Raw genomic sequence first — 27,500 nt, forward strand, 5'->3', positions numbered from 1 at the left:
TACTCTAGTACTTATCATGAAGGAAGTCACCTTAGGTCTTATCAAAAAGTGAAATGTATATAATAAATAATATATTCATATTACGCGCTGAACTGGAGAGGATCAATCACCTGGAAATACGTTATTATTAATATAATTGTAAATAAGCGTTAAAGCACTCTGGGATGTCTTCAGAGAGTGGTAGCACTCTGGGATATCTTCAGAGAGTGGTAGCACTCTGGGATATCTTCAGAGAGTTGTAGCACTCTGGGATATCTTCAGAGAGTTGTAGCACTCTGGGATATCTTCAGAGAGTGGTAGCACTCTGGGATATCTTCAGAGAGTGGTAGCACTCTGGGATATCTTCAGAGAGTGGTAGCACTCTGGGATATCTTCAGAGAGTTGTAGCACTCTGGGATATCTTCAGAGAGTTGTAGCACTCTGGGATATCTTCAGAGAGTTGTAGCACTCTGGGATATCTTCAGAGAGTTGTAGCACTCTGGGATATCTTCAGAGAGTTGTAGCACTCTGGGATATCTTCAGAGAGTTGTAGCACTCTGGGATATCTTCAGAGAGTTGTAGCACTCTGGGATATCTTCAGAGAGTTGTAGCACTCTGGGATATCTTCAGAGAGTTGTAGCACTCTGGGATATCTTCAGAGAGTTGTAGCACTCTGGGATATCTTCAGAGAGTTGTAGCACTCTGGGATATCTTCAGAGAGTTGTAGCACTCTGGGATATCTTCAGAGAGTGGTAGCACTCTGGGATATCTTCAGAGAGTGGTAGCACTCTGGGATATCTTCAGAGAGTGGTAGCACTCTGGGATATCTTCAGAGAGTGGTAGCACTCTGGGATATCTTCAGAGAGTGGTAGCACTCTGGGATATCTTCAGAGAGTGGTAGCACTCTGGGATATCTTCAGAGAGTGGTAGCACTCTGGGATATCTTCAGAGAGTGGTAGCACTCTGGGATATCTTCAGAGAGTGGTAGCACTCTGGGATATCTTCAGAGAGTGGTAGCACTCTGGGATATCTTCAGAGAGTGGTAGCACTCTGGGATATCTTCAGAGAGTGGTAGCACTCTGGGATATCTTCAGAGAGTGGTAGCACTCTGGGATATCTTCAGAGAGTGGTAGCACTCTGGGATATCTTCAGAGAGTGGTAGCACTCTGGGATATCTTCAGAGAGTGGTAGCACTCTACGTTTCTCCCTAATTACGACTTTACCAAATTTAAATATACATAATAAAACCCAGTTAATAACACAACCTCTTCTAGTAAAATAGTTTAAACCACAAATAGTTTGCGGTTCTAGTTTGTTATCCGCTGGCCATTCATAACCTGACGGAATTACCACACACCTTGAATGGCAGAAACAGAGTTGCGATACCAATATAAAACGGATTTGTTACTTATCCTCATTTTTTCACTCAGTCTTTTCAAAACTTTTAGAATACTGACGAAGTTCTGTGATATATACATTCTTTGAAAAAAGTTAGGTCAATTATTTTTTAAGATTAGCTATCTAGTGTACCCGGCGCTATTAATTTTAGTACAACCTCTTAAGTGAATGGGACAATCAAATAATGAACGGCTCTTGATCCGAGGAATTTCAGCTACCCTTAGCTTTCTGGGATCAGTGTTGATTACTTTATTGTTCCTGGAGCCGCTCTCTCTATGGATTAAATGCTTCCTAGGAGATATAATAATATAAAATCTGAAGAGGGCTAAGCGATTAGCCGAAATATACAGTACTCCATTCATTTTCTGTTTTTTTTTCTTCGTTTTGAGAGGTTTAAGGCGTCAGGCAAGGACAGCTATCAACATGGGTTCGAATCCTGCAGGCTGACGCTCTAACCCACAGGACCACGCAGTCCTACAAAAATCACGCGCCCAGCGTGATCCGAGGACATACGGTGCTGTGGGTGGCTCTGAGCTAATTTCATTCTGCTCCCCGTTTGGTGTACTAGCCTCCACGAGCAGTATTTTATATTATTGTAACCACGAACGAGTGGTACTGAATCAGTAACAACATTGCTACTAGCCGAGGATTCGAAAACATGTCGTTTTGGTCCGCACCTTGGTGAGCAAAATTCACACACGACACTCCTAACCCACAGGACCATACAAACCTACAAAAATCACGCACCCAGCAGAACTAGGTGTTTTACCGTGATCCGAGGACATACGGAGATGTTTGAAAACTGTCTTCTACCACCCCCAATATTTTATACTATATATATAATATATATATTGATAAATTAGACACATGTGCAACTCTTAGGTATCTTTATTGAGGAAACGTTTCGCCACACAGTGGCTTCATCAGTCCCATCAGATACCCAAGAGTTGCACATGTGTCTAATTTATCAACATGTCGGTTCTCTGAACCATTCATCTACAAACCTGTCAGACACTGCAACTTCTTAGGATCTTAATACTTAGGAATTCTTCGCTTGCCTAATTCTTGGGCACAACCTACTTCCACACTGAACAAATGTGACATCACCTATGACTGCTGCACCTCTCCTGCCATACGGTTTATAAGCTGCTTCTCCGCTCATCTGCCGTATTCTACTCAAGATTGATGGACTGAACACATCGACTCAAGGTTGAGGGACTGATTACCTCATTCTCCTCCTGTTCTTCAAGTTTCTACTATGTATGGACTGATGAAGCCACTGTGTGGCGAAACGTTTCCTCAATAAAGATACCCAAGAGTTGCACATGTGTCTAATTTATCAACATGTCGGTTCTCTGAACCATTCATCTACAAATATAATATATATATATATATATATATATATATATATATATATATATATATATATATATATATATACAGCGATATACACTATTGTACACCTCTAATGCAAATTACGCGGACCTGCTGCCCAGAAGTACATACAATTTCTTGAGAGTTTTAGTAGCAGTTTGAGTATAATTCTTTTCCTACAAAGCCATATTTTCATTATTTATTGGTACTGTATTTCTGATAATTTAACATACAGAGTTATGAAGTATACGGAAAAACACAAGGATGGGATGGTCAGTGCGTATGCCAGCTGGCCGAGTGGCCTACGCAGTGACCTGGAGTTTTTCAACTCTCTCGCCATGGGTTCAATCCCCACCCATTCCGTGGTTAGTTTGCATTCGTGTTGTCACAATTTCGGGAGTCATGAAAGTATACGGAAAATTAATTTAAATTGTGAATCTCTGGGAGGTAAATCATGAGAACTGGTGCAGGCTCAAACCTCCGGTCACTAACATGGAGACAGATACTCTAATATTTCATATCACTCTGGTTTGAACCTAGAATGCTGCGAGGTTAGGAAGACCACTTAGCTTTGCCTGAACCTTGGCAGATCACGTAGAACTGCTGTGATCATGGGAAAACTACCTAGCGTTACTGCGAACCTAGCTAGACCACCTAACTATGCATCAGACCTTGGCAGACCAACTATGCATCAGACCTAGGCAGACCAACTATGCATCAGACCTAGGGAGACCAACTAACTATGCATCAGACCTAGGCAGACCAACTCTGCATCAGACCTAGGCAGACCACCTAACTATGCATCAGACCTTGGCAGACCAACTATGCATCAGACCTAGGCAGACCAACTATGCATCAGACCTAGGCAGACCACCTATGCACCAGACCTAGGCAGACCACCTATGCATCAGACCTAGGCAGACCAACTATGCATCAGACCTAGGCAGACCAACTATGCATCAGACCTAGGCAGACCAACTATGCATCAGACCTAGGCAGACCAACTATGTATCAGACCTAGCCAGATCACCTAACTATGCATCAGACCTAGCCAGACCACCTAACTGCAGTAAACCTAGAAAGAGCCGAGGGAAAACTTGGAGGAGGAAAGTAGCAAAAAACGAACCTCTAGAAAATAAATGTTTAAATTTACTAGCTAAGGAGAGGTGTAAATTTCCCAAAGAGGCATTAATGGCGCTTCTAAGTAATTTTCTGCATGCAAAATGGATAGAGTTAATGAGATGAGGGGAATAAATTCGTGAAGGTATTATGGTTTCAGCTGAGCAGGTGTGTGGGTAAACTATGTCTTACACTATCAAGGTTTCTCACTTCTTATAAATTCTAAGATTTGGCTCAAATTTCTCCTCAGAATGATATTTTGAGAGCGAGAATGATTTAAAATGATAATGGCTGTATTTCTATACTCTGTAACATAAATTTTGCTAACTGGTTGCGAGGAAGACACTAGGAAGCCATAATTAAGGAGTCTTTTCGCTCATGGCTGAGCCTGACCTCAGAGAGGTCGTTTCCCGTCCCGTATAAGAGCAAAACGTCGGGACACACAGTGGCTCTCTTGCTGTCAACATAATGTAACTAAAAGAACTCAGTCCCAGTGACTATACGAAACATTTCGTTAAAATACTATTATTACGTTAAATATGACGTTTGGTCCTGGGAATTAGAAGTTAAAACACTGTGACTGGAACACTTTGTGAATAACCCATACTTTAAAGAGAGGAAAATTTAGATGACATTTTAGTCCATCCTGAATCAATTTCAAGTCACATTTAAGCAAGACTTGTGATTTGATAATGGTCCTCAAAGGATCGAAACTTTTCTCTCTCTCTAGAGTGTGAATTATCTATAAAATATAGATTAAAAAATGGTATGGTGATACTGACAAAATGTGGAAAAAGACATTTATGTACAGGTCAGAACATTTATTAAAGGACTGAAGAAGCCAGGAATGTCTAAATGTTTTTTCTAATACTGTACATAAGTGTCTTTTTCCATGTCTGTAAATTGTTTCAGCAATGATATTCTGATCTTTATTCTCCCGCTTCTCTAAACTTTGAGTTATTCGCGAAATGCTGCAACCACGGTAATGATACTTTTGTTCCCCTTAATTATAACTTCACCGCAACAAACCAGTGATCGATAGTCATCATTAACACGTTATTCATCATTAACATGGCTGGCGGGAATTCCAGCTTTAGCAAGTTATCATACATTTGTTGAGATTTAAGTCTGAGTATAAAAAAAAGCAAATCTGTCACTGAAGTTCCAAGGAAAAACATTTTTACTGTATTTGGTGGTAAAAGTTGGTCGCGTGTGAATGTCCGGTTATGTATTTATGGGATGAGGTTGAGCTGGTATACGCTCCTCTGAATGTTCTTAGTTCAAACTTGAATTATGTGTTCTTCAGCAACATCAAGACACACCCCAAAAGCACAATCGAAGCTTAGGATTCCATTTATCAGTCTACAATTCCTTCCTCAGAGGTTTCCACCACATCATGTTATTATTGTGTAAATGGCTTAAAAAACCTACAAGTTGAAGAATGTGACTCTTGGGCAATACTTAGGAATCTTTATTATGGAAACGTTTCGCCAGCCAGTGGCTTCTTTAACCCAGTTGGACAGAAGAAAACACTGGCTGCCGTAACATCTCCTTAACAAAGATTCCTAAATATTGAACTAGTGTCTCATTCTACATCATGTTATTTTCTACCGACCACTGTCTTCTACCGAGGTGACTTTCATGCTTAATTTGGTATCGTCCGCAAATAATATCCTTATTTCTACAAGTACATGTATAAGGTATACAAGCCTGACATCAGTGACGTACTACTACTCAGAAAGCCGCTTGTTATGCAGAGCATTTCGGGCAAATTAGGTCAGTGTTGTCCAAGGATGCGACCCACACCAGTTGACTAGCACCCACGCAACCATTTTACTGATGGGGAACTTAGACACCCGGTGTAAAGAATCACGTTCAGTGTTTCTACCCTCGCCGGGAATCGAACCCGGGCCCTTGCCGTTTGAAGTGAGAGCTTTAGCCACCAGGTCACGGGGCACCGTAAATAATGATACAAAGGAAGCATCAGCACACATTCTCATATTTCCACCCCTGAAATATCTTACTAATAAACCTCTGTGGTGTTTTTAAATTGCTCGCACTTTTCCCAAGCGTCGTTTATTGGACGTTCTGTTCGGTTTGTCTCAGCGTCACTCTTTATAGATTCAGCTTACTTCTGAGAGCTGATAAAGGAGACATTTGTGCAACATTCGGTTATTTTTATTCTGGGAACGTTTCTCCAGCCAGTGTCTTCTTCAGTTCAGTGGAGAGAAAGGTGGAAGATGAGTAGTTTGAGGTAATCAAGTCCCTCAGCCTGGAATCAATGTGTTCAGTTCATTAATCTTGATGTACTGAACACATCGACTCCAGGATAAGGGAGTGATTACCTCAAACTCCTCATCAACTATCGTTCTTCTCTGTATTGGACTGAAGCAGCCACTTGCTGACGAAACGTTTCAAGAATAAAAATACGCAAATGTTGCACAAGTCTCTTATTTTTCAACTTGCCGGTTTTCTGAACCATTTATCCGCATACCTCTAAGAGTCCTTCAATGGAGATTCAGCTTGCATCTTTAAGTGTCATTCACTGAAGGTTTGGCTCAGCTATCCCTTGAGTGTCTCGGTGGAGGTTCACCGTACTATACCACCAAGTGTCACTAGAACTCGGTGGAGGTTCACTGTACTATACCACCAAGTGTCACTAGAACGTTGTCCAGTTCGCTGTTATACATAGTTTGCCTTCAGGTCTACAGCAATCCTTTTTAAGATTGGTAAAATAAGAAGACTGTCGGGGGTCATATTTATGGAGGAAAATTGTATATCGTAATGACGTGTTTCGGGTCTTAAATAGACGAGTGCTCTCTGCCTGCTGTAGTAGGGGAAAAAATGCCAGTACTCAGTTGAAAAGTAATTATTAAAAGAATCACGAAGTTAGACACAGTGGAGAGGATCGACTAAAATGCATAAATGCAGGGAAAATCTCTATAGTGATAAAGCTTTAGCCGAAAACTAAGCGAAATTTTGTCACAAAAGCTTGCTCACAGTTTGTCTTTTACTCTGGATACGAAGCCAGCATGAACAAAAAAGGAACAATACCGTGACTTGAACAATACATTAACCCGCACATAAGAGAAAGAGACTTATGACGACGTTTCGCTCAACTTAGACTATTAAGCTGGTTAATGGTTCAAGTCGGACCGAAACGTCGTCATAATTTTCTTTCTCCTATGTGCGGATTATTTGTCTAGGAAGGTAGCTTGAGAAGGATTCTAATAACTAGATTAGTCATATAATAAAGTAGAGTGAACTAGCCAAAAAATCTACAGCAGCGAAGTCATATATTTTTTCATATGGACAACTTCCAAAAGCTGGACTGCCCATCAACGCTGTTGGTTTACGATCGAATTAAAGTTTCCTGCTACACAACTCTTCCATTACTGCAGGAGGAGTTAGTCCCCACCTACGGCGGCCACGAGGTCTTGCTTCTCAGTTATAAATATATTAATATGACAGAAATAATATAATACGACTAGGGTTGTTTACTAAGATTTGTGTGTACTCACCTAATTGTGGTTGCAGAGGTCGATTCATAGCTCTTGACCCCGCCTCCTCCATGTGAGTGTATGTGTCAGGACTATATATATATATATATATATATATATATATATATATATATATATATATATATATATATATATATAATATATATATATATATATATATATATATATATATATATATATATATATATATATATACATACATATATATATATATATATATATATACATATATACATATATACATATATACATATATATATATACATATATCATATATATATATATATACAATATCATATATATATATATACATATATATATATATATATATACATATATATATATATATATATATATATATATATATATATATATATATATATATACATTATATATATATACATATATATATATATATACATATATATATATATATACATATATATATATATATATATACATATATATATACATATATATATATATATACATATATATATACATATATATATATATATATATATACATATATATATACATATATATATATATACATATGTATATACATATATATATATACATATATATATATATACATATATATATACACATATTTATATATACATATATATATAATTTTTCTTAAGACATTTTTATTTCACAAAATGCTAACTCTGTCGTACTTTCTTAATATCATTAGTACCCATTTTTTTAATTTCTAGAGTAAATCCAACAGTTTTTATTATTGTTTCCTATTATCAATTGTTAATTCTGGAAGGTAATGCAGTGCATTAGAAAAACACCTCTATTTGATTAATATCCATTTTTCTCTTTACTTATTCCCACATATTCACACCCTTCTTATTCATTTTCTCTCTCTCAATTCTCCCATCATTATTTTTCAGTTATTCCTTCTTCATATCCTCATTCCCACATAAACACTATCAACTCATTTATCTTTATTTCTTAATATCATTCTCACATCATAGCTTCTCAGTTTCCCATCTTCCTCTTCCTCTCACACGTTCAAGAATTGTCAGTATTTTATCCACAGTGGCATATTACCAGCTATTCTAGAAAAATACCCTGACTTCGGCTATTGGACATAACACCCACTCAAAATTGTCTAAAATAAATTATACCTTGCTAAATATTGGGCATTATAAATAACTCATAACTCCATACAAGTGACAATTTAATATTTTTGTAACTATATTCATGTGTGTATAAACAACTATTTCCAGCTGTTACCAGATCATCAATTTGAAAATTGTTCATGACAACTGTAACGTTAGACACAATACCTGGACCAATCATGGGTCTCTGCAATCTTTTCACTACCACCCACAGGATGGGTATGGGTTGCATAAATGTATTAAACTATATTTGTTGCCCCATATCCCTCGCTATCTCATTTCTCTCTCATCCCTCTCGCCTTCACTGCAGGTTATGGAACCTCTGGCCAACCGTGTGGTAGCCAATGTTACTTCGGTCTCACCGGAGTTCAGTATTGGTGGACTGGCACCTGGGCTCGACTACGCTGTCAAGGTCTTTTCTTACAATAGCAGAGGCTGGTCACCACCTTACCTGCTCGATGGCTTCTCACTTAAGGTCGCTGAGAACCGCATGGGTGAGTGTTGTTGGCTAGTCATCAAAAAGACTTCAAGGTTCGAGTCGCTAATCGCGTCCAAGTGGATATTACAGTGGCGTTTACAGAAATTGAAGCATGTAGGGCTCTACCAGTCTTCTTAAGCGAGACTTTGCTCTGTATTACTCCTTTATACGTGAAATCTATAGCGAATCATAGTCAATACGGCACTAGCATAACGATGGGGGGCGCTACTCATTAAACTCTTAGCATGCCAAACTTGGTCATGGACTAGGCCACGGGGGAGTTAACTTCCGGAACACCCTCCAGGTATACTCTAGGTATATTGGACATCACAATGTAGTATCAGCCCACCCGGAAAAAAAATATCACATAACAAGGTATACTGGTAGGTATTACGTCCCTTTAAAAAGAAAATGTGCACCACACAAAAACATTCTATTGTAGCGAAACAATAGACTGTTTCGATTTCTCCTGGACCATGATTATGGTCCAGGACTATGAAAATGGTCCAAAGGGGACCGAAACGTGGTCTAAAGATTTCTCTCCAAGCGTGAGTTATTGGACATTTGGTCAAACTACGGTACTGTGATGTTTATTTCTTCATATATTTTGAAATAAGTTACAACATTTAGCAAGATTCAGAACTCTTTCTAGTATGAATCAGGCGAAAGTTTGTGAGATAATGGAACCACTGAAATCAAATTGGGATCATATGTTTGCTAAAATTTTTATTATCATTATTATATTATTATAATTATTATCATCATCATCATCATCATCATACATGGAAGAACTTAACCAGTAAAGTTTGATCAGAGTAAGCGGTTGTGTTTCATAAATGTTTACTAAAAGAAATGAGTTAAGTGCAAGCTGTTGGACAACCAGCTGACTGGTCAAATGTTGCCGGATAGATTTTGTATGAAAAAACACTGGTGACCCAATTTTGTCCCAATTTCAAACCCCCATTTATTTTTAAATAAAAAAAATATATACATTTCAGAGTTCCTCAATGATTTAGATTTATTGTGCATTGACTAATTAATACAATTAGTTATTTGCAATAAAATAATTAGATTTTTGTTTTCAAAATTAACACTTAACGGGCCAAAATTAACACGAACAGGCCCCACTGTGACTAGAAATACAATTTACATTTGTGGTCACAGTGTGGCCTGTGCTACCCTCTCTATGGTGTATAAATATACCTAGTTGGATGAATTTTATTGTAGCCAACTGGCCCAGTGACTTACTGGCCTGGAGCTTTGTGCCTCACTTGCCACGAGTTCACTCCCCACCCATGGTATGGTATGTTTGCACTCGTGTCATTACGATTTCGTGAGTCATATTCTGTAATTGTTGACGATGTGCAATGTGGAACCTTCATAAAAATTAATTCATAATTTCATGTGAGGGCTGCATCAGTTTCCTATAAGAGCCACATTCGGCCCTCGGACCGCAGGTTGGGGACCCCTGCCTTAGACCGTTTTCCTACAGACTCATCTCTTCCTTAAGCCCCGTCCAGCAGGAAAACACAGACTGTTGGGTAACCGAATCTGATAGTGGCTATCCTCTTGAAAAAGTTTAGAAGCCGACTGGTAGAGTGCCACGTCCTTCGTCGCCCCTTGAGGCCATTCTTAGTCGTTGGAGATGTGTGCAGCATTAGGTAGGAGACAGTGTCGTGTGTTTTAGCATTCCCTAGACCATAACCCAACTCTCGTGGGAGATACTACTGTGGGAAAAGTAAGGAAGCGTTGCTAAAATATTGAAAATTACAAAGGAATTTTATGAGGAAAGCGAAACTCAGGCAAAGGCTCTGTAGGAAAAAATTTTTTTTTTTTCTGTACATAAAAACTGTCTTAGACAAGGACGTATGCAGTCACCAAAGCTGTTTCACATGTTTATATACAAACTATAAAATATATGAATACTTGAGTATCAGCGAGAGATTCAATGGTAAAATGAACGCAAATAATATTAAATACTACTTGTTATAGCTGCTGCAATAATAGGAGACAGATAAATAGGAGTTACAAAACCTAGTAACTAATGTATTCCAACCAATTTTAAATTTGCTCCACGGCCGTTTACCTATTTCTTAACATATAAGCAAAGTATCTAACCCAAAAGAAAAATAGAATATATCTAATACAAATTACTATCTTAGGAAATATTAGCCGCAATAATACTTTTAAGAGAGGATGACTGTACGTGGTAAAATGAGCACCAGGCCTTTCAATGGTTAGGTTTATAAGTCACCGTTCCAATAATATGCTCCGTTGACAACAGAGTTTGCTTGCTAAATTGTTACGATACAGTAAGCAACCTAAGTATATCAAACTGTATCATCATAATCAATCATGGGGAAGCGCTAAACTCTCAGGATTATACAGCGCATATGAGGGGGGGGGGCGGAATAAATTCAGACTCAATTCAGAGAACCGGAGGACAGATCCAATTCCCTAGATCAAGAGCCTCTCACCAGCGTCAAGGAACCTCCCTTGAGGGGAAACAAATGTAGAATAAAACTATTTAAACACCAAGGAATGATTCTTGCATTAAAAACTTCTGCCTTGAAAATGTGAGTACCACTAAAGACTATGTATTTATTTCCTTTGGTTAAGTTTACATTTTGTAAATTTAGGTTACGTTAGTCTGGATTTAGCTGGGTTGCATTTGATTGGGTTAGAATCAAACCTAACTTAAGAATCAAACCTAACTTAAGAATCAAACCTAAGAATCAAACCTAACTTAAGAATAAAACCTAACTTAAGAATCAAACTTAAGAATCAAACCTAACTTAAGAATCAAACCTAAGAATCAAACCTAACTTAAGAATCCAACCTAAGAAACAAACCTAACTTAAGAATCCAACCTAAGAACCAAACCTAACTTAGAATCAAACCTAACTTAGACTCAAACCTAACTTAGAATCAAACCTAACTTAGAATCAAACCTAACTTAGAATCAAACCTAACTTAAGAATCAAACCTAACTTAAGAATCAAACCTAACTTAAGAATCAAACCTAACTTAAGAATCAAACCTAAGAATCGAACCTAACTTAAGAATTAAACCTAACCTAAGAATCAAACCTAACCTAAGAATCAAACCTAAGAATCAAACCTAACTTAAGAATCAAACCTAACCTAAGAATCAAACCTAACCTAAGAATCAAACCTAAGAATCAAACCTAACTTAAGAATCAAACCTAACATAAGAATCAAACCTAAGAATCAAACCTAACTTAATAATCTAACCTAAGAATCAAACCTAACTTAAGAATCAAACCTAAGAATCAAACCTAACTTAAATCAAACTTAAGAATCAAACCTAACTTAAGAATCAAACCTAACTTAAAAATCAAACCTAACTTAAAAATCAAACCTAATTTAAGAATCAAACCTAATTTAAGAATCAAACCTAACTTAAGAATCAAACCTAACTTAAGAATCAAGCCTAAGTTAAGAATCAAGCCTAACTTAAGAATCAAGCCTAACTTAAGAATCAAGCCTAACTTAAGAATCAAGCCTAACTTAAGAATCAAGCCTTACTTAAGAATCAAGCCTAACTTAAGAATCAAGCCTAACTTAAGAATCAAGCCTAACTTAAGAATCAAGCCTAACTTAAGAATCAAGCCTAACTTAAGAATCAAGCCTAACTTAAGAATCAAGCCTAACTTAAGAATCAAGCCTAACTTAAGAATCAAGCCTAACTTAAGAATCAAGCCTAACTTAAGAATTAAGCCTAACTTAAGAATTAAGCCTAACTTAAGAATCAAGCCTAACTTAAGAATCAAGCCTAACTTAAGAATCAAGCCTAACTTAAGAATCAAGCCTAACTTAAGAATCAAGCCTAACTTAAGAATCAAGCCTAACTTAAGAATCAAGCCTAACTTAAGAATCAAGCCTAACTTAAGAATCAAGCCTAACTTAAGAATCAAGCCTAACTTAAGAATCAAGCCTAACTTAAGAATCAAGCCTAACTTAAGAATCAAACCTAACTTAAGAATCAAGCCTAACTTAAGAATCAAGCCTAACTTAAGAATCAAGCCTAACTTAAGAATCAAGCCTAACTTAAGAATCAAGCCTAACTTAAGAATCAAGCCTAACTTAAGCTCAACTAACCGAAAAAGAAACTTCTGTGTCATTTCGAGCGAAATGAAACTATCATACACTTTCGTACACTTTCTACTCTAAATTATCAACAAACCCCTCGTGTGTAGGCAATGAAGGAGGATGCTGACAATGTTCAGAATTTTGCTAATATCAAGCAGATACCTCATTATAACACAAATTATAACACGTAAAATTATTACCAATGATAAAAAATAATTATTTTAACAATAATGAACAAATGGAAAGTCGAACAGGCGAACTATTGGAAGATCAAAGGAAGGAGTCACGCCTGAGGGAATTAGACTTTAAGCTCATTTGACTTTAAGTGGTGAGTATAAACTTTACGTTAAGGAAATTTATTTTTATATAATTTTGTGTTCTGTCAAGGGGTTAATGGCTGAGGTGTTGGGACACCAACAACAATTGATCCATTACTTGTTTTAATACATTGAAGTGGTAGAAATGCAAAAAATTTTTTTATTTTATTACGTTGAATTATATTTCAAGAGTGTAAAAGATCGTAAATAAATGTAAATTATTGTAAAAGACCGTAAAATATTGCAAAGTATTTTAAGTTAGAGCAAAATATTGTGAAAGATGTCTTGAGAATTTTCATTATTATTAATGACTGTTTTTCTTCTGTCGTCAAGCATTTTCTTTTTCAAGATTGACTTATTTTATTGTTTGCTTTTATTGTATTTAGTACCATATTTTTTCGGCATATAAGGCGCGCCAGCATATAAGACGATGCTTCCCATTAGTTGTAACGTAACGTTAGTAAACAACTGCTAAAGTGTAACCCAAAGCCTACCCTTGACCCTGACCTTGAGCATATAAGGCACAGGCTGATTATCTAAGATTTTTATATGCCGGAAAATACGGTAAGGTAATCCACTAGTTAGCATCATGTATATACAGGAATAACACTGCAAAATCCCTAATCATCAACGTCGCGTCATGTATATATAGGAATAACACCGCAAAATTCCTAATCATCAACGTCGCGTCATGTATATACAGGAATAACACCGCAAAATTCCTAATCATCAACGTCGCGTCATGTAAATACAGGAATAACACCGCAAAATTCCTAATCATCAACGTCGCGTCATGTAAATACAGGAATAACACCGCAAAATTCCTAATCATCAACGTCGCATATACCTCACGCAAGAATATCACTGCAAAAGTCGTGAATAATATTATAATTCATGTCTAGCTATTCAGTGCCTGTTTGTTGGATGTCGACTGTTTGACGGTTTGCAATATCATGCACGATTTACAAACGGAAATTGCTGAAAATCGAATTGAAATATGTCCTGTGTTTCAACAAGACATTGTGAACACTCTTATTATTTTCCAATCTATTAATATATTTCTTCTATTGCAATCTACGACCTCCCAGATAGGAATGATGATGATAATGATTATAAATATAACAATTAGAATCATTATTATTGGTGTGGTAAAAAATGGTTGTGATACAGGAAGGTTATTGGAAAAAGACATTGTGACCATTAGTGTGACTTTGTCAATGGTCCAAGTCGGACCGAAACGTCGTCGTAAGCTTCTCTCTTTTATGTGCGGGTTATTTGTGTATCGTTCCAGTCACGGTATTGTGCCTTTTTTGTTATTTATTAGCGTATTTTATAGTAATCGTTGATGTAAATATTTTTTTTTCTAAATTGTCTATCTCTCACCAAGGTACAGTTAACTTGTAAAGAAAAGATTCACCCCCATTTATTCTGTATCTTACTTGGCAGAAGTGTGCAAATGTTACAGTTCGAATGACCCTTGAATTACAACATTCTTACCTTTGAGAGCGTAGGTGAAGTATTTCCAACTGCAGGACACAAGATCATCCAACCGGTTTTCGTTTACCCCTTAAATGTTTCTTTCCTTACACTCCAACAGCACATCAAATCCCTGAAACCACTTGTCTTTGTTCCAGTCTAACAGGCACATAGTCCTGCTGGATATTCAAGCCTCCATCACTTCAAGTTTTAACACTCTTCACGGCACCCTTTTCTTGGACGACTCCTGCCCCTCTGTCCATCCATCCCAGATTTCTACTCCCTCATAGGCATCTTATTCTGCTCAATCCTCTCTAAATACTCAAGCCATCTCAACAACTCTCCCTCTACCTACTTAAATTTTACCTTTCGTAGCTCTCACCGTCTTTAATTTCTAAGCCGTGAATTCTTTCCATAATAGCCACACCACGTATCACCATCGAACATGATATCTCCACTGCCTCCAGTTTCCTCGCAGCAACGTTTAAAGACCATGCCTCACACGCATACAAATGGGTTGGTACCACTTCGTACACCTCTTATGTATTCCTCCAGAAATAAACTTCATTCTTTCCACACAAAACTCAACACTTCTACTCTTCCCCCCCCCCATCTATTCTATGATTCGCTTCATCATTCAAACTCTATATACTTTCGCTTCCTCTGGCCGTGGGGGCGCTGACCCCCGGAACACCCTCCAGGTATACTCCCTTAAATTTTACACTTCCGGAACATTTTATTGCTCCCATCATTCCTCCTTTCTACACTCACTTTTAATATCCATATATCCTTCATTTACTCACCCTCCCAAACTTGTCCATTAATGCTTGCGGCTACTGTTGAAAAGCTTACATAAGAACAGTATCATTATCATCATCATCGTTGTTTATATTATTATATTCATCGGGAAACGCAACGCCCGTAAAGGTCACACATCACCTGGATGATGAAAGAAAATCAGGTTGGACCCGAGGAACGGTAGGGCTGTTTCATTTCTTCGTATCAAGCGTCCTTCACATTCATCAAGGTATCTCCCTTGAAAGGATCAACACACAAGCACGGGAGGAAGAGGGTGATGATTGCTAGCATGACTCGCCTCTTTACTCTGCAATATACATCAGATTGGAACGCGATTCCTCAATGTTTTGCACCTGCATCCTCCCAGTGGAATGATGCAAGATCTGAAGAGGGTAAACAGGGCTATCGAACAAACGGCATAGTTGATAACAAAGAGAGTAAACATGGTGAGCAAACAAAGAACGTGGCGACATTGCAGCGAGAGGGTAAACAAAGCCAGGAAACAAACGAAATAGCAACAACATAGCGAAAGGGAGCTTGAACAGAATGGGAAAAAAAAACGACTTAGCAATATGAAATTGATGGAAAACATAAAGAGAGTAAGTAAACAAGAGATGTGACAAAAATACAATGTATTGTACTGCTACTGCTATTGTATTGTGAATTGTAATAATATACACAGTAAGTCGTGGTAGACAGGTGAAATTAATTACAAAGATATCTCTCGGTGCACAGCAAGATTCGAACCTACACACTCTGCATCAAAGTCAGTATTACCCAGATCTGGGATCTGGCCGAATGGAGAAGGTATTAAGTACTTTGATGTAGAGTATTTAAGTTCGAATCCTGCTGTGGACTGAGAGATAATGTTCCTATATATATATATATATATATATATATATATATATATATATATATATATATATATATATATATATATATATATATATATATATATTTATTTATATATATGCAGTAATAAACAACTTTCATACTATAATGTACAAAATGTCATACTAACTCGGGGAGATATACGTAATAACTAAAGACATACATGCATAATACTATAGCCAGCGTAAATATACATACTAACCGATAACCAGTATACATAGTAACTTAGGACAGATAGGCATAGTGACTCTGTTAGATATGCTTAGTAATATAGGTTACAGAATACTCTCATCTATCTTACTTAATGTTCATCTCAGTACTCTGATAGTACTTCTATTCATGTCAACATGTCAGTTAAAGTAGTCAGCAAAATATATGTACAGTTCGGAGAATGGAAGAGGGTGAGCTCTGATTTCTCGGATCAAGAGCACTGACCAACATCAGGGTTCCTTCCCGTAAAGCCATTCCTATTCTAAATCTCCTCTTTTTTTCAAGAATAGATCAGTTCTGTTCTCACTGGTGGTGTCGATATCAGTGGTGCCAATGTCAGCTATGTCAACCAGTTTTTGAAACCAAAGATAGCTGACAGCTATCTTTGGTATTAACAGCAACATTATTGCTGTTGGCGTCTTGTTCTCGCGAATACGCAGTCCTGTTTCTGCTTGTTTTGGGGGTAGGAAAAAGAGGTGGGGGGAGGAGAAAGGGAGAGGGGAAAGAGAGAGAGAGGGGAAAGCGGAGAGGGGAAAGCGGAGAAGGGTGTAGAATAAAATGGTGGCTTGTTTAACACTCCCACGTCGTCATTACCCCTTTGTCACGTCGAAGTCGTGGTAGTCAAGACAGGAGTTGAACACGATGCTTTCATTGTTCGACCACTACGCCGTGGTGGTTACAACGGGAAGGCGACAGCCTCCCATATTTAGTATTGTCTGTAGACGATACCATTTGAAAAAAGTCAGCTACAAGTTTTTATAGCAATCTTTCTCCATTAACAACACAAGTGGCGATCTAGTTCTTGTTCCATCAGTAGGGTATAAGCACGTTTAGGAATTTGACTAAATTCCACGTGTTTAAACTACAACTCCCCCTCTAATTTCATCAGTAACTGCAAATGTCGTTCTCTGTGGATCATCAACACTCAGAAACCTGGCAAAGCTCAGGTTACAGTACTGAAGTGGCTACTAACAGTAGCCAATGCGTAAGTTTAACCTTAGAGTGGCTATCACCACCAATGCTTCCATTACTGGCATGCTCAACATGACTTCCACAAGTGCAGCAGTCTGGAATATATGTCATACAATTTGCAGAATGCAAGAACATACTGTATACAGTATATGGGGTGGTAGACTGCAAGGAACTTTTACCAGTGTCCCTTTAAAGTGCACTTCAGCGCACTTTAGTTACATTATGCAGCTAAAATTTCAGTGTGTCTGAGCATAAATATGCATGCAGTGCTGGCAATGTGTTCTTCACAGAAATAACAATAATCACTAAGTGAAATCATGCGAGACTTCTCATCAAGGAAGAAGTGAAAGATATACAAAAGCTTCAATGCCTAGAAGCCACCGTCAGTAGTCTCGGCAATAAAGTTGTACATAACACGGGAATTCCAGAGTTTTAACTGCCTTGGTTTCAGGAATTGAGACAAATGAGACTATAAATGTTACAAACACAGATAGCTCTATTATTATTATTATTATTATTATTATTATTAATGCTATTTTTATTGTTGTTCTTGTTACATCCATTGGGAAGAGGTAAACACCAAGGGATTGAATTAGATTTGATTGATTAAATTTGATCCAAGGAAGGGGAAGTATATATTCTCCAAACAAAAAAAAAATACTGTATACAGTGTGAGCAGCTCTCAGTTAGTTTGCATGAATATTTACCTGCAGTCACCCAAAATACCCAGAACTCACCACTTGGAGGTACTCGCTGCTCTATAATTTCCCTACACACCAGCAAGCTAGCCTGAGAGGCTGACATAACGTATAACAAAACATTGAAAGAAGGTACATACATGTCACAGGTATTTTGGTTACGAAGGGTTGCGATATGATGATACTCTGGGACATAACACACACACACACACACTTATATACTTGATATGCTGTGTTTTCGTCAGATTCAGGGGGTGGCGGGCCCGGCAAGGGAGCGTCTCCCTTGCTTGCTCTCTTCATTGGTGTGTTGGCTGCCTTCGTGCTCACTCTCACTGTCATCATTGTGGCCACGAAGCTGAGGTGTCGTGCCAGAGCCACAGCTAGAGAGGAAGACGACGACGGTACAGGGGCGAGAAGCGACGATAGTGAGGACGATGAGTTGCGAGGGGCGACCAACAGGCCGGGTGGAAACGGCAGGAGGAGCTCCGTAGAAGTGAAACTTATGTGTGTTGTTAGGCCTGACGAAGATGAACTGGCGGAGGAGGCACTGAAGCAGCAGCAACAGCAGCAGCAGCAGCAACAACAACAGCAGCAGCAGCAACAGCTTGGACTCTCCACTGTTCAGGACCCAGGTCAGCTTATTGTATTATTTTAACCTCTTTAATTTGTGCATAAATTATTTGAGCCCTGAGCAGGTAATTTTTTTCATCCCTATCTTGAACATGTTACTTATTGCATATACATGGAAACGCTAAATCCAGTGGGATACAGGACGTAATTAGTTTGGATCCAGGGAAGAGCATCTTCACGTCCTCTGATCAACAACAACCCTGTTAACGGCATCAATGCACACATTTCCCTCTTCTCTCTTCAACTTGCCGGGTTTCAAAACCATTCATCACATCTGTTAGATACTACAACATCATGGGATCTTGATTCAAGGAATTCTTCAATACTTATTCAACCTTTGGACGAAGACCTACTTACACAAGTGGATGGTTCCACTGTGATCCCACCTCCTCCTGCCGCCCCTCACCTGACTACAGTATATAAGCCACTGCTCCGAACATACGCTGAAATAACAATGGTTATAAATGGCCATAATTTTTAAAGGGGTGGACCGGTAAGCCAGCGGAAGGCCTCGGTCAGATGATCAAAAGCTCCAAAGGCGGGTCATCATCTGACTAAGACCCGCATCAGGAAACATTTGTCCTGTTTCCTGACGAACCTTACCTAACCTAATATACGCTGTACTTTCTACAAAAGTGATGGACTGAACACATCGATTCCAGGCTGAGGGACTGATTGCCTCAAACTCCTCCTCTCCTTACCCCTTCCTGCTTAGTATTGGACCGATGAAGCTACTGTGTGGCGTTTCCTTAATAAAGATTCCCATATGTTGCACAAGTGTCTCAGTCTTCAACTTCCCTCTAAAGCTGTAGTCTAAAAGATATCTCCACAGAGACCACTTGAGAAATTTCAGAGCAAAGGTGTCAGGGAAGATATACTGAGGCAGTTTGTTCCACAGAATTGCTTTGCAATGGCAACACGAGGGAACAGCAACGCGTTCTCCTCTAGGATTAACAACAGCCACAACACCAGTGAGAACAGATTGCAGTGAAAGAACTGCTCGATCACTGATGACTTAATAATTGGCCACATAGGTGGCACTTGATAGCTATATAACTCTGATGCAATATTTCACTGTTATTGGGTTGAGAATTGATAACTGTATTCTTAATGACTTTCCTGATCATTGATGACTTATGTGACTTAAATTGATGTAGCAACCTCAGCATCAGCAACACTTCTTACATCAACATCAACTACAGCAACATCTATAACATCAACAACTGCAGTTTTAAAACCAGTTGGTGATAACAATATCAATAACAGTTTAAATAAGTATACTGAATGATAGTTATTAGCGGATGGAGGGTCGAGCCTCAAGCGCTTTTCGCGTTTAAATATCCATACTGGTATTTAAACATTATAAAAATCATAAAAACAGTAATAATGTTGGTAACATTACCGACAATATCTTATGTAAAAAGACATGTACAATTGATGCGACATTTTATTATGGCAACGTTTCACTCTCCTGGAGCTCTGTCAAAACTCCTGCAGAGCGAAACGTTGCCACTATAAAAAAAAACGTCACATTAGTTGCACTTGTGTATATTTACCAGTAGAAAAATTATTAATGTTCCCTATCTTGCAGCACCTGGGATTTCACATAAGGTATTACCTGGAGAGTTTACCTGGAGAGAGTTCCGGGGGTCAACGCCCCCGCGGCCCGGTCTGTGACCAGGTATGAATATATATATATTTTTCTCTCCTCGTCCAGGATCACCCCGGGAATATTCCAGGCTGGACTCTAAGCCCACGTCTGATTCTCTCTACAGTTCCTGTACGAGTAATCGGGTGAGTACATAACGTTCTCGGAACACGTATATTAGTTAATGCATGAGTGAACGTGCTAAAATCAACGTAGACAAGAAGAGTGACCTAGTAGCGACCAGTGAAGAGGCGGGGACAGGAACTGTGAATCGACTCCTGGAACCACAACTGGGTAAGTACAATTAGGTGAGTACTAATTCTTAATATTTTCGACAGGGAAAAGAGCGGTAATCAGGGCTAGCTGAATTCATAAAAGGTCGGCTCTAATTTCTTGGTTCGGGTTCGAAAGGCTTTTATTCCGCTAGTTATTCACGTTTAAGGTTCGAAACTGGTCGAATGAGGCATATACAAATTATTTCATATAACTCGGTATTTAAAAAAAAAATGGCCCATAGGCATCTTCCTAACCTAAAGTCATTTCAATCCTTTCTCCAAAATGCTTCAGCATTGTGAATGAGTAGTTTATAGTTATTGCTCAGTACCCAGTTTGTTGTCTAGTAAAATTGGCAAATTAAAACTTACTTAGCCCGAATTATTATTATAATCAAAACTAATCGCTAAACCACCGGGATCAACATGATCCTAAGTCCTTCAGAGTCCACCTTTGAGAAAATCCCACCAGCACTGAAGGTTCAATTAGCAGGGTAGCAATGAGGGTGAGGGGGTGGTGGTGGTGGTGGTGGTGGTGATGGTGGTGGTGGTGATGGTGGTGGTGGTGATGGTGGTGGTGGTGATGGTGGTGGTGGTGATGGTGGTGGTGGTGATGGTGGTGGTGGTGGTGGTGGTGGTGATGGTGGTGGTGGTGGTGATGGTGGTGGTGGTGGTGGTGATGGTGATGGTGGTGGTGGTGGTGATGGTGGTGGTGATGGTGGTGGTGGTGGTGGTGATGGTGGTGGTGGTGGTGGTGGTGATGGTGGTGGTGGTGATGGTGGTGGGTGGTGATGGTGATGGGTGGTGATGGGTGGTGATGGTGGTGGTGATGGTGGTGGTGGTGGTGGGTGGTGATGGTGGTGGTGGTGGGGGTGGGTGGTGATGGTGGTGGTGGTGGGGGTGAGTGGTGATGGTGGTGGTGGTGGGTGGTGGTGATGGTGGTGGTGATAGTGGTGGTGGTGGTGGTGGTGGGTGGTGATGGTGGTGGTGGTGATGGTGGTGGTGGTGGGTGGTGGTGATGGTGGTGGGTGGTGGTGATGGTGGTGGGTGGTGATGGTGGTGGTGGTGGGTGGTGGTGGTGGTGGTGGGTGGTGGTGATGGTGGTGATGGTGGTGGTGGTGGTGGGTGGTGGTGATGGTGGTGGTGGTGGTGGTGGTGGTGGGTGGTGGTGATGGTGGTGGTGGGTAGTGGTGATAGTGGTGGTGGTGAGTGATGGTGGTGGGTGGTGATGGCGGTGGGTGGCGATGGTGGTGGGTGGTGGTGGTGATGGTGGGGATGATGATGATACGAGCAGCAACAGCAATAGTAACAGTAGTAGTAGAACGAGTGGTAGTAGAAGCAGTAGTAGAAGCAGTAGTAGTAGTTTTAGTAGTAGTAGTGGCAGTAATAGTAATAGTAGTAGTAGTAGTAGTAGTAGTAGTAGTAGTAGTAGTATTAGCAGTAACAATAGCTGTAATACTGCTAGTACTGTAAAATAATATTAATCACAGTATTACATTTTTTTGCAGTGTGGGATGGGGTACTCTACGGAATCAGCTATGCTGCTATCTTCTTCGCCTTCGGCTTGCAGCGCCACCGCTGGGGTGCTGGGAGCTGTTCCCTGCAGCAGCGGTGTAGCTGGTGCCGGTGCTGTCATGAGCGTAGGAGGCGCAGGCGGCGGCGCAGGAATGATGGGCATGATGTACGGGTCCTTAGGGCGTTCCTTGGGGCAGACCTGGGGTCAATATAGCACCTTGTCGCGCCCTCCGCCGCCGGCTCACGATCCAGGCGCAGAATCAAGATTTCACACACTTTCCGCCACGTGCACGCGACGACCCAGCGAGAGTTTCGTGTGATGATTGGCGGATCCTACAACGATGTATATGACGATTGCCTCTGTGACTTATGCGTCATCATTTATGACTTGTGCCTCTCTGCGAGAACCTTTGGGTCTGCAACTTAGTGATGACTTAGTCCGTGATGACTCGAAGGAGAGAGACAGGAAGGAATTGTTAAGCAACATCTGTGCTATGAGCAGTTTTCACAATACAAAGAATAAATCAAGACTTTACATTAAATAAGACTACTGTGATTAACGAGGAAAGCCTCGCAGAGTTTCTGTTTCGCAATTTACGAAGGGAAGATCAGGACAAGAAGTCCTCGCGCTGAATAACATACACGGATTTATTCCTTCACATTTAAAAAATGATAATAATGTCGATTGAAAATCACATCTCTCATCAACCTTTAGTGGTGCAACTGACGTCTCTCATCCAGTAGCTGAAGTATGACAGCTGAAAAGTGGTAAACAGACATACAGCAAGAGAAGGCATTAATTAATAGGTCGTTTTTTCTACATGAACTTTTATAGCTTGATAACGCCTCTTGTAGATGAAATGTAATGCTAATTAAGGTCTCCTTTTGTTATAAAGGCATTTCTAACCATATCCCATCAAGCAAGCCAATGGCTTAGGCAAACAAGCAAACACTTGGACATATTTGTTCGAAAACGTTTCTCAAGGTCCCAGGGCCGTAACGTTTCCTAATAAATAAGTCCTAGTGTTTGTTTACGTGTCTTTCTAAAGCAGCTGGTGATATCTATTACCAGGGTTTATACCAAGCAAGCCAATAATCACATAGGTTCTTCAGGTTCTTCACTAGAGTAATATCTAAAACAAGAGATGACAAAGGGATGCTCCCCTTACGGGAGACGCCATGATGCTGGTTTGGGTGGGATGAGGGGGATGTTCTTAAGTGCAGGCAACTGAATTTATCCTCTCCTTCCTTTTATCGAACCTGAATGCTTCCCATTTTCCAGGCGCTAAATGACTCCCATGGGCTTAGGGCTTCCCCCTGATTAAAATGTATGGAGAAGTGGGAGCCAAATTACTAACTGAATCACAGTCACCATGAAACACTACTTTACCGTGAGAATAGTAGAATAGTATTAGCTAAATACTAGTAAAAGCCGACGTTTCAGTCTGTAGTGAATGCTGCAGTTTCTGAGAGTGAATACATTTGCAAGTGTTAAACCCAAGCGAGTCGTTCAGTGGTGGAAGCTCGACCCTCCGTCTGTAATAAAGGCCAAGAAGGATAATAGAGGCCAAGACCTCGGGTAACTTTAAAAGAGATAGCAGAAATATATGGGTGAAAGGGCTGGGTTTGATTGGCACATGAGGTACTGTGGCAAATTCATGGGTAGCTTTGAGAAAACGTAGGACAGATAGGTGGGTGGAAATGGTTGGTTTTGACAAGGACTTGCCTTGTATGGGCCAGTAGGCCTGTTGCAGTGTTCCTTTATTCTTATGTTCAAACTAGAAGACAGGCGGCACACAGCGCTCGGCTAAAAGAATATTTATAACTAATTTTAAATAAAACAATACAAATATTTTAAGTCTTCTTATGTTTAAAAATAGTCATGTATTATTGAAACTGTAAAACGACTGAGGTTCGATCCTTCATCAGGAGAAAGAACCAGTGAGTTTTTCCTGAGGAAAGCCTAGTGACCAGACCGGGGCAGGTCGCTCCTCACTTCAAAAAAAAAAAAAAAAGAGGAACAATGTGGGTTAAACTTAGCCACATTTGGCCAAATGACAGACGATATTCAGTGAATGTTTTCCTCTTGGTGTGTTCTGAGTGTTTCCCGTTTTACGATTTCTCTGAGTATTTTACAAGATTCTCAACTCTTCCCACTGATTCTTCTTATTGCCTACGTTCCTTTACGTTTAACAACATCGTGTATTTTAACAATGCTAAGTAGGTTTTACACATGTTAATTCAGACGTCATTTTATTCCACAAACTTTTATTTTAATGAATTGGATACTTCTTAAAAAGGCGTTGAATGGCTCTATATTAAGCCTTTTATATAAAATATGAAATCTCTCATAAGAACACAATTAGGGTATGTCTAACTTGTATATTATTGACAATATGTTTTTCTTATTATTAAATTAAAGACAGAATCATATTTAATATTTTTTTTTCTTTCTCTCTAAGCCTCTAGCAGTATGGTGTCTGAGGCTGTGTGTCAATCACTTACGACTAGGCTCTTACCGAGTCTGGGTACAAATACTAATGATATTTTGCCGATTACCTTGAGAAAGGTCTGTTGGTCTTACGATACATATGAGTCGTGCATCAAATCATATTGATCTGAAAGTATCCATCACTTGATTAAAACATTTCATTATCATTATACTCACGGGGAAGCACAAGACTCGTAGTAATCATTTAGCGCCAGTTATAATGAAAGGTAATAAGGTTTGATCAATATAAGGGCTCTTCCCTGGCATCAAATCCATCCCCTACCTGGCCTTCTCTTGTGAATCTTCATTAGGACATAAATCATTTCAAGGATTATCATAAATTAGTATGTGCATCAGATCACTAGGTCCCGTAAGATCTTTCTAACTTCTGTGGTGTATAAGGATAAACAGAGTCATTTCCAATCCAAATCAAATAAAATTAATGGGTTTTATATTGACAAAATTAAGAAGAAACTAGTCAATTAATACTCTATACTCTTACTAAAGCCCAATTTGGCCATGAAAATTCTTCTCAGAATGAAATGGCGTATAGCCGACGTGCATAAATACTGGATATATACTTCGATAGGTGTATGTGTATCCTGATTTAAGCCATTAAAATTTTCCTGACTTGGGGTAAACAGGTGACATGCAGCCTAAATGACCCACTGAGTAATCGATCGGCTTTAAGTCCAGTTAACCAACAGTCTGAATGCAGAGGCAAGGTACAGGTCAAGCTTTATGTTGGTACAACGTTTATCTCTGTGTAGAGCTTTATTATGTCGTGATTGATGAAGCTCTACACAGAGCGACATCTAAAATAAAAGTTTGCTCTGCAACTGTGTCATTGTCTTCACAAAATTAGCATTGTTGCCAGATATTTATATATTATAAATGTGTGTGTTGTCGATGTACTTGATAAGTGCACAAGAGGATAGACTCTTCCACAGGTAAATATTGACACGATTCATCTACCTGTATAGTCACAGTAGATACGTCAATGCGTGCTTCCTCTCTTAATTTAATCCTTAGAGTTGCACAAGGGTCAAAACTGACGCGCAGGATTGTGAATAGTTTGTAAGATAAGTAATTATAGGATCATAAAATCATTTTACATGAAATACAGTAAAAAATAAATGATTTTCGTAATTTTCGCTACGACTTACGTTTGTTGTAGTTAAAAAATAAGGTGGTTAGTAGTTATGACTAAGGTTGTTAGTGCTGAAGCAAATCGTTCAGTTTCGAAGGTAAGATAAAGGATCAACTAACGTGGTCCGGATGAATCCCGTTGCCCTGCGTTATTAGTTAGTTGGTATCCATATCATTATGTTAAGGATATGTTACATTCTCCAATTGGCAAAGAGAAAACACTAAATTTTGTGATACTGGTTGATCCACTGAACTTCAAGTAACAGATTAACAGGTCAGTGAGGATTTACATAAGGGTTCACTAGAATTTGTTATGCATGTGTTTGTCTATGAATAAATTGCTAGGGAAAACGAAGGAAAGAGAACCTTAAGTTATCAGAGGACGTATTATGGTTATTTTGAAATTAACAGTAGACCACAACTTATCGCCACACTTCACTGTATACAACCACATACCACCACACATCACCACTATACAGGATCACCACACACCACTATACATCACCACCACATGCACTACCATCACACACCACCGACGCTGGCCACCAGAAAACATCACCATATACCACCACCATATTCCTGTATACACCATCACGCACAACCACCACACATCACTACAAACAACTACCTCAACACTCCACTAGACACAACCATAAGCCACCATTCACGACCACACGGTTATGCATCACAGCCACACAACCATACATACAAATCTCCACACACTACCACTCACCACAACATACCACAATACACCACAATACACCACAACACACCACAACACACCGCAATACACCACAACACACCACAATACACCACAACACACCACAACACACCACAACACACCACAATACACCACAACACACCACCACCCCCACTCACTCAGAAACCACACACACACCTAATACTATCGAAGGTTTTATCAAACCTAAAATGTGAAAACAAAACGCATGCAAATAAAAAAAAAAGATATTTACTGGGATGTAATAACAAATGTCAGTACCTTTAAAATTACACAAACAAGAATATAAGTCACAACATCGGAGCTGAACCAGTTTACCAAAAAAAGTACAATTTTGAGAGTAAGATTAGACGACATTTCGGTCTGTCCTGGACCATTATCAAATCACCGTGACATGATTATTGTTCAGGAAAGATCGAAACGTCGTGGCAAGGTTCCTCGTTAAAGGGAGAGGGGGGGGTTATTTACGAAGGAAAAGGTAACTTACTTGCATGATTCAATAAAAAAATAAAATATAACAGGAAAATTGTATTTTTAATTAATGAATGAAATACAGAGAAAACTAAGAGCAATAACA

General features: G+C 39.1%; 1 protein-coding gene across 1 annotated transcript in view; it reads left to right on the plus strand.

The window, feature by feature from the left end:
- The window catches only part of LOC128701869 (nephrin), a 41,862-nt gene that overhangs the window by 14,330 nt on the left and 32 nt on the right, over positions 1–27,500 (plus strand). The window contains exons 7-10 of the mRNA XM_070099819.1: positions 8,838–9,021; positions 18,725–19,111; positions 20,827–20,903; positions 22,538–27,500. The exon at positions 22,538–27,500 is cut by the window's right edge and continues 32 nt beyond it. Coding sequence (XP_069955920.1) covers positions 8,838–9,021; positions 18,725–19,111; positions 20,827–20,903; positions 22,538–22,864 — 975 coding nt within the window. The 3' untranslated portion in view covers positions 22,865–27,500. The remainder of the gene's footprint in view (positions 1–8,837; positions 9,022–18,724; positions 19,112–20,826; positions 20,904–22,537) is intronic.

The sequence above is a fragment of the Cherax quadricarinatus genome, chromosome 69 (genome assembly GCF_038502225.1).
Source record: "Cherax quadricarinatus isolate ZL_2023a chromosome 69, ASM3850222v1, whole genome shotgun sequence".
Lineage (NCBI taxonomy): Eukaryota > Metazoa > Arthropoda > Malacostraca > Decapoda > Parastacidae > Cherax > Cherax quadricarinatus.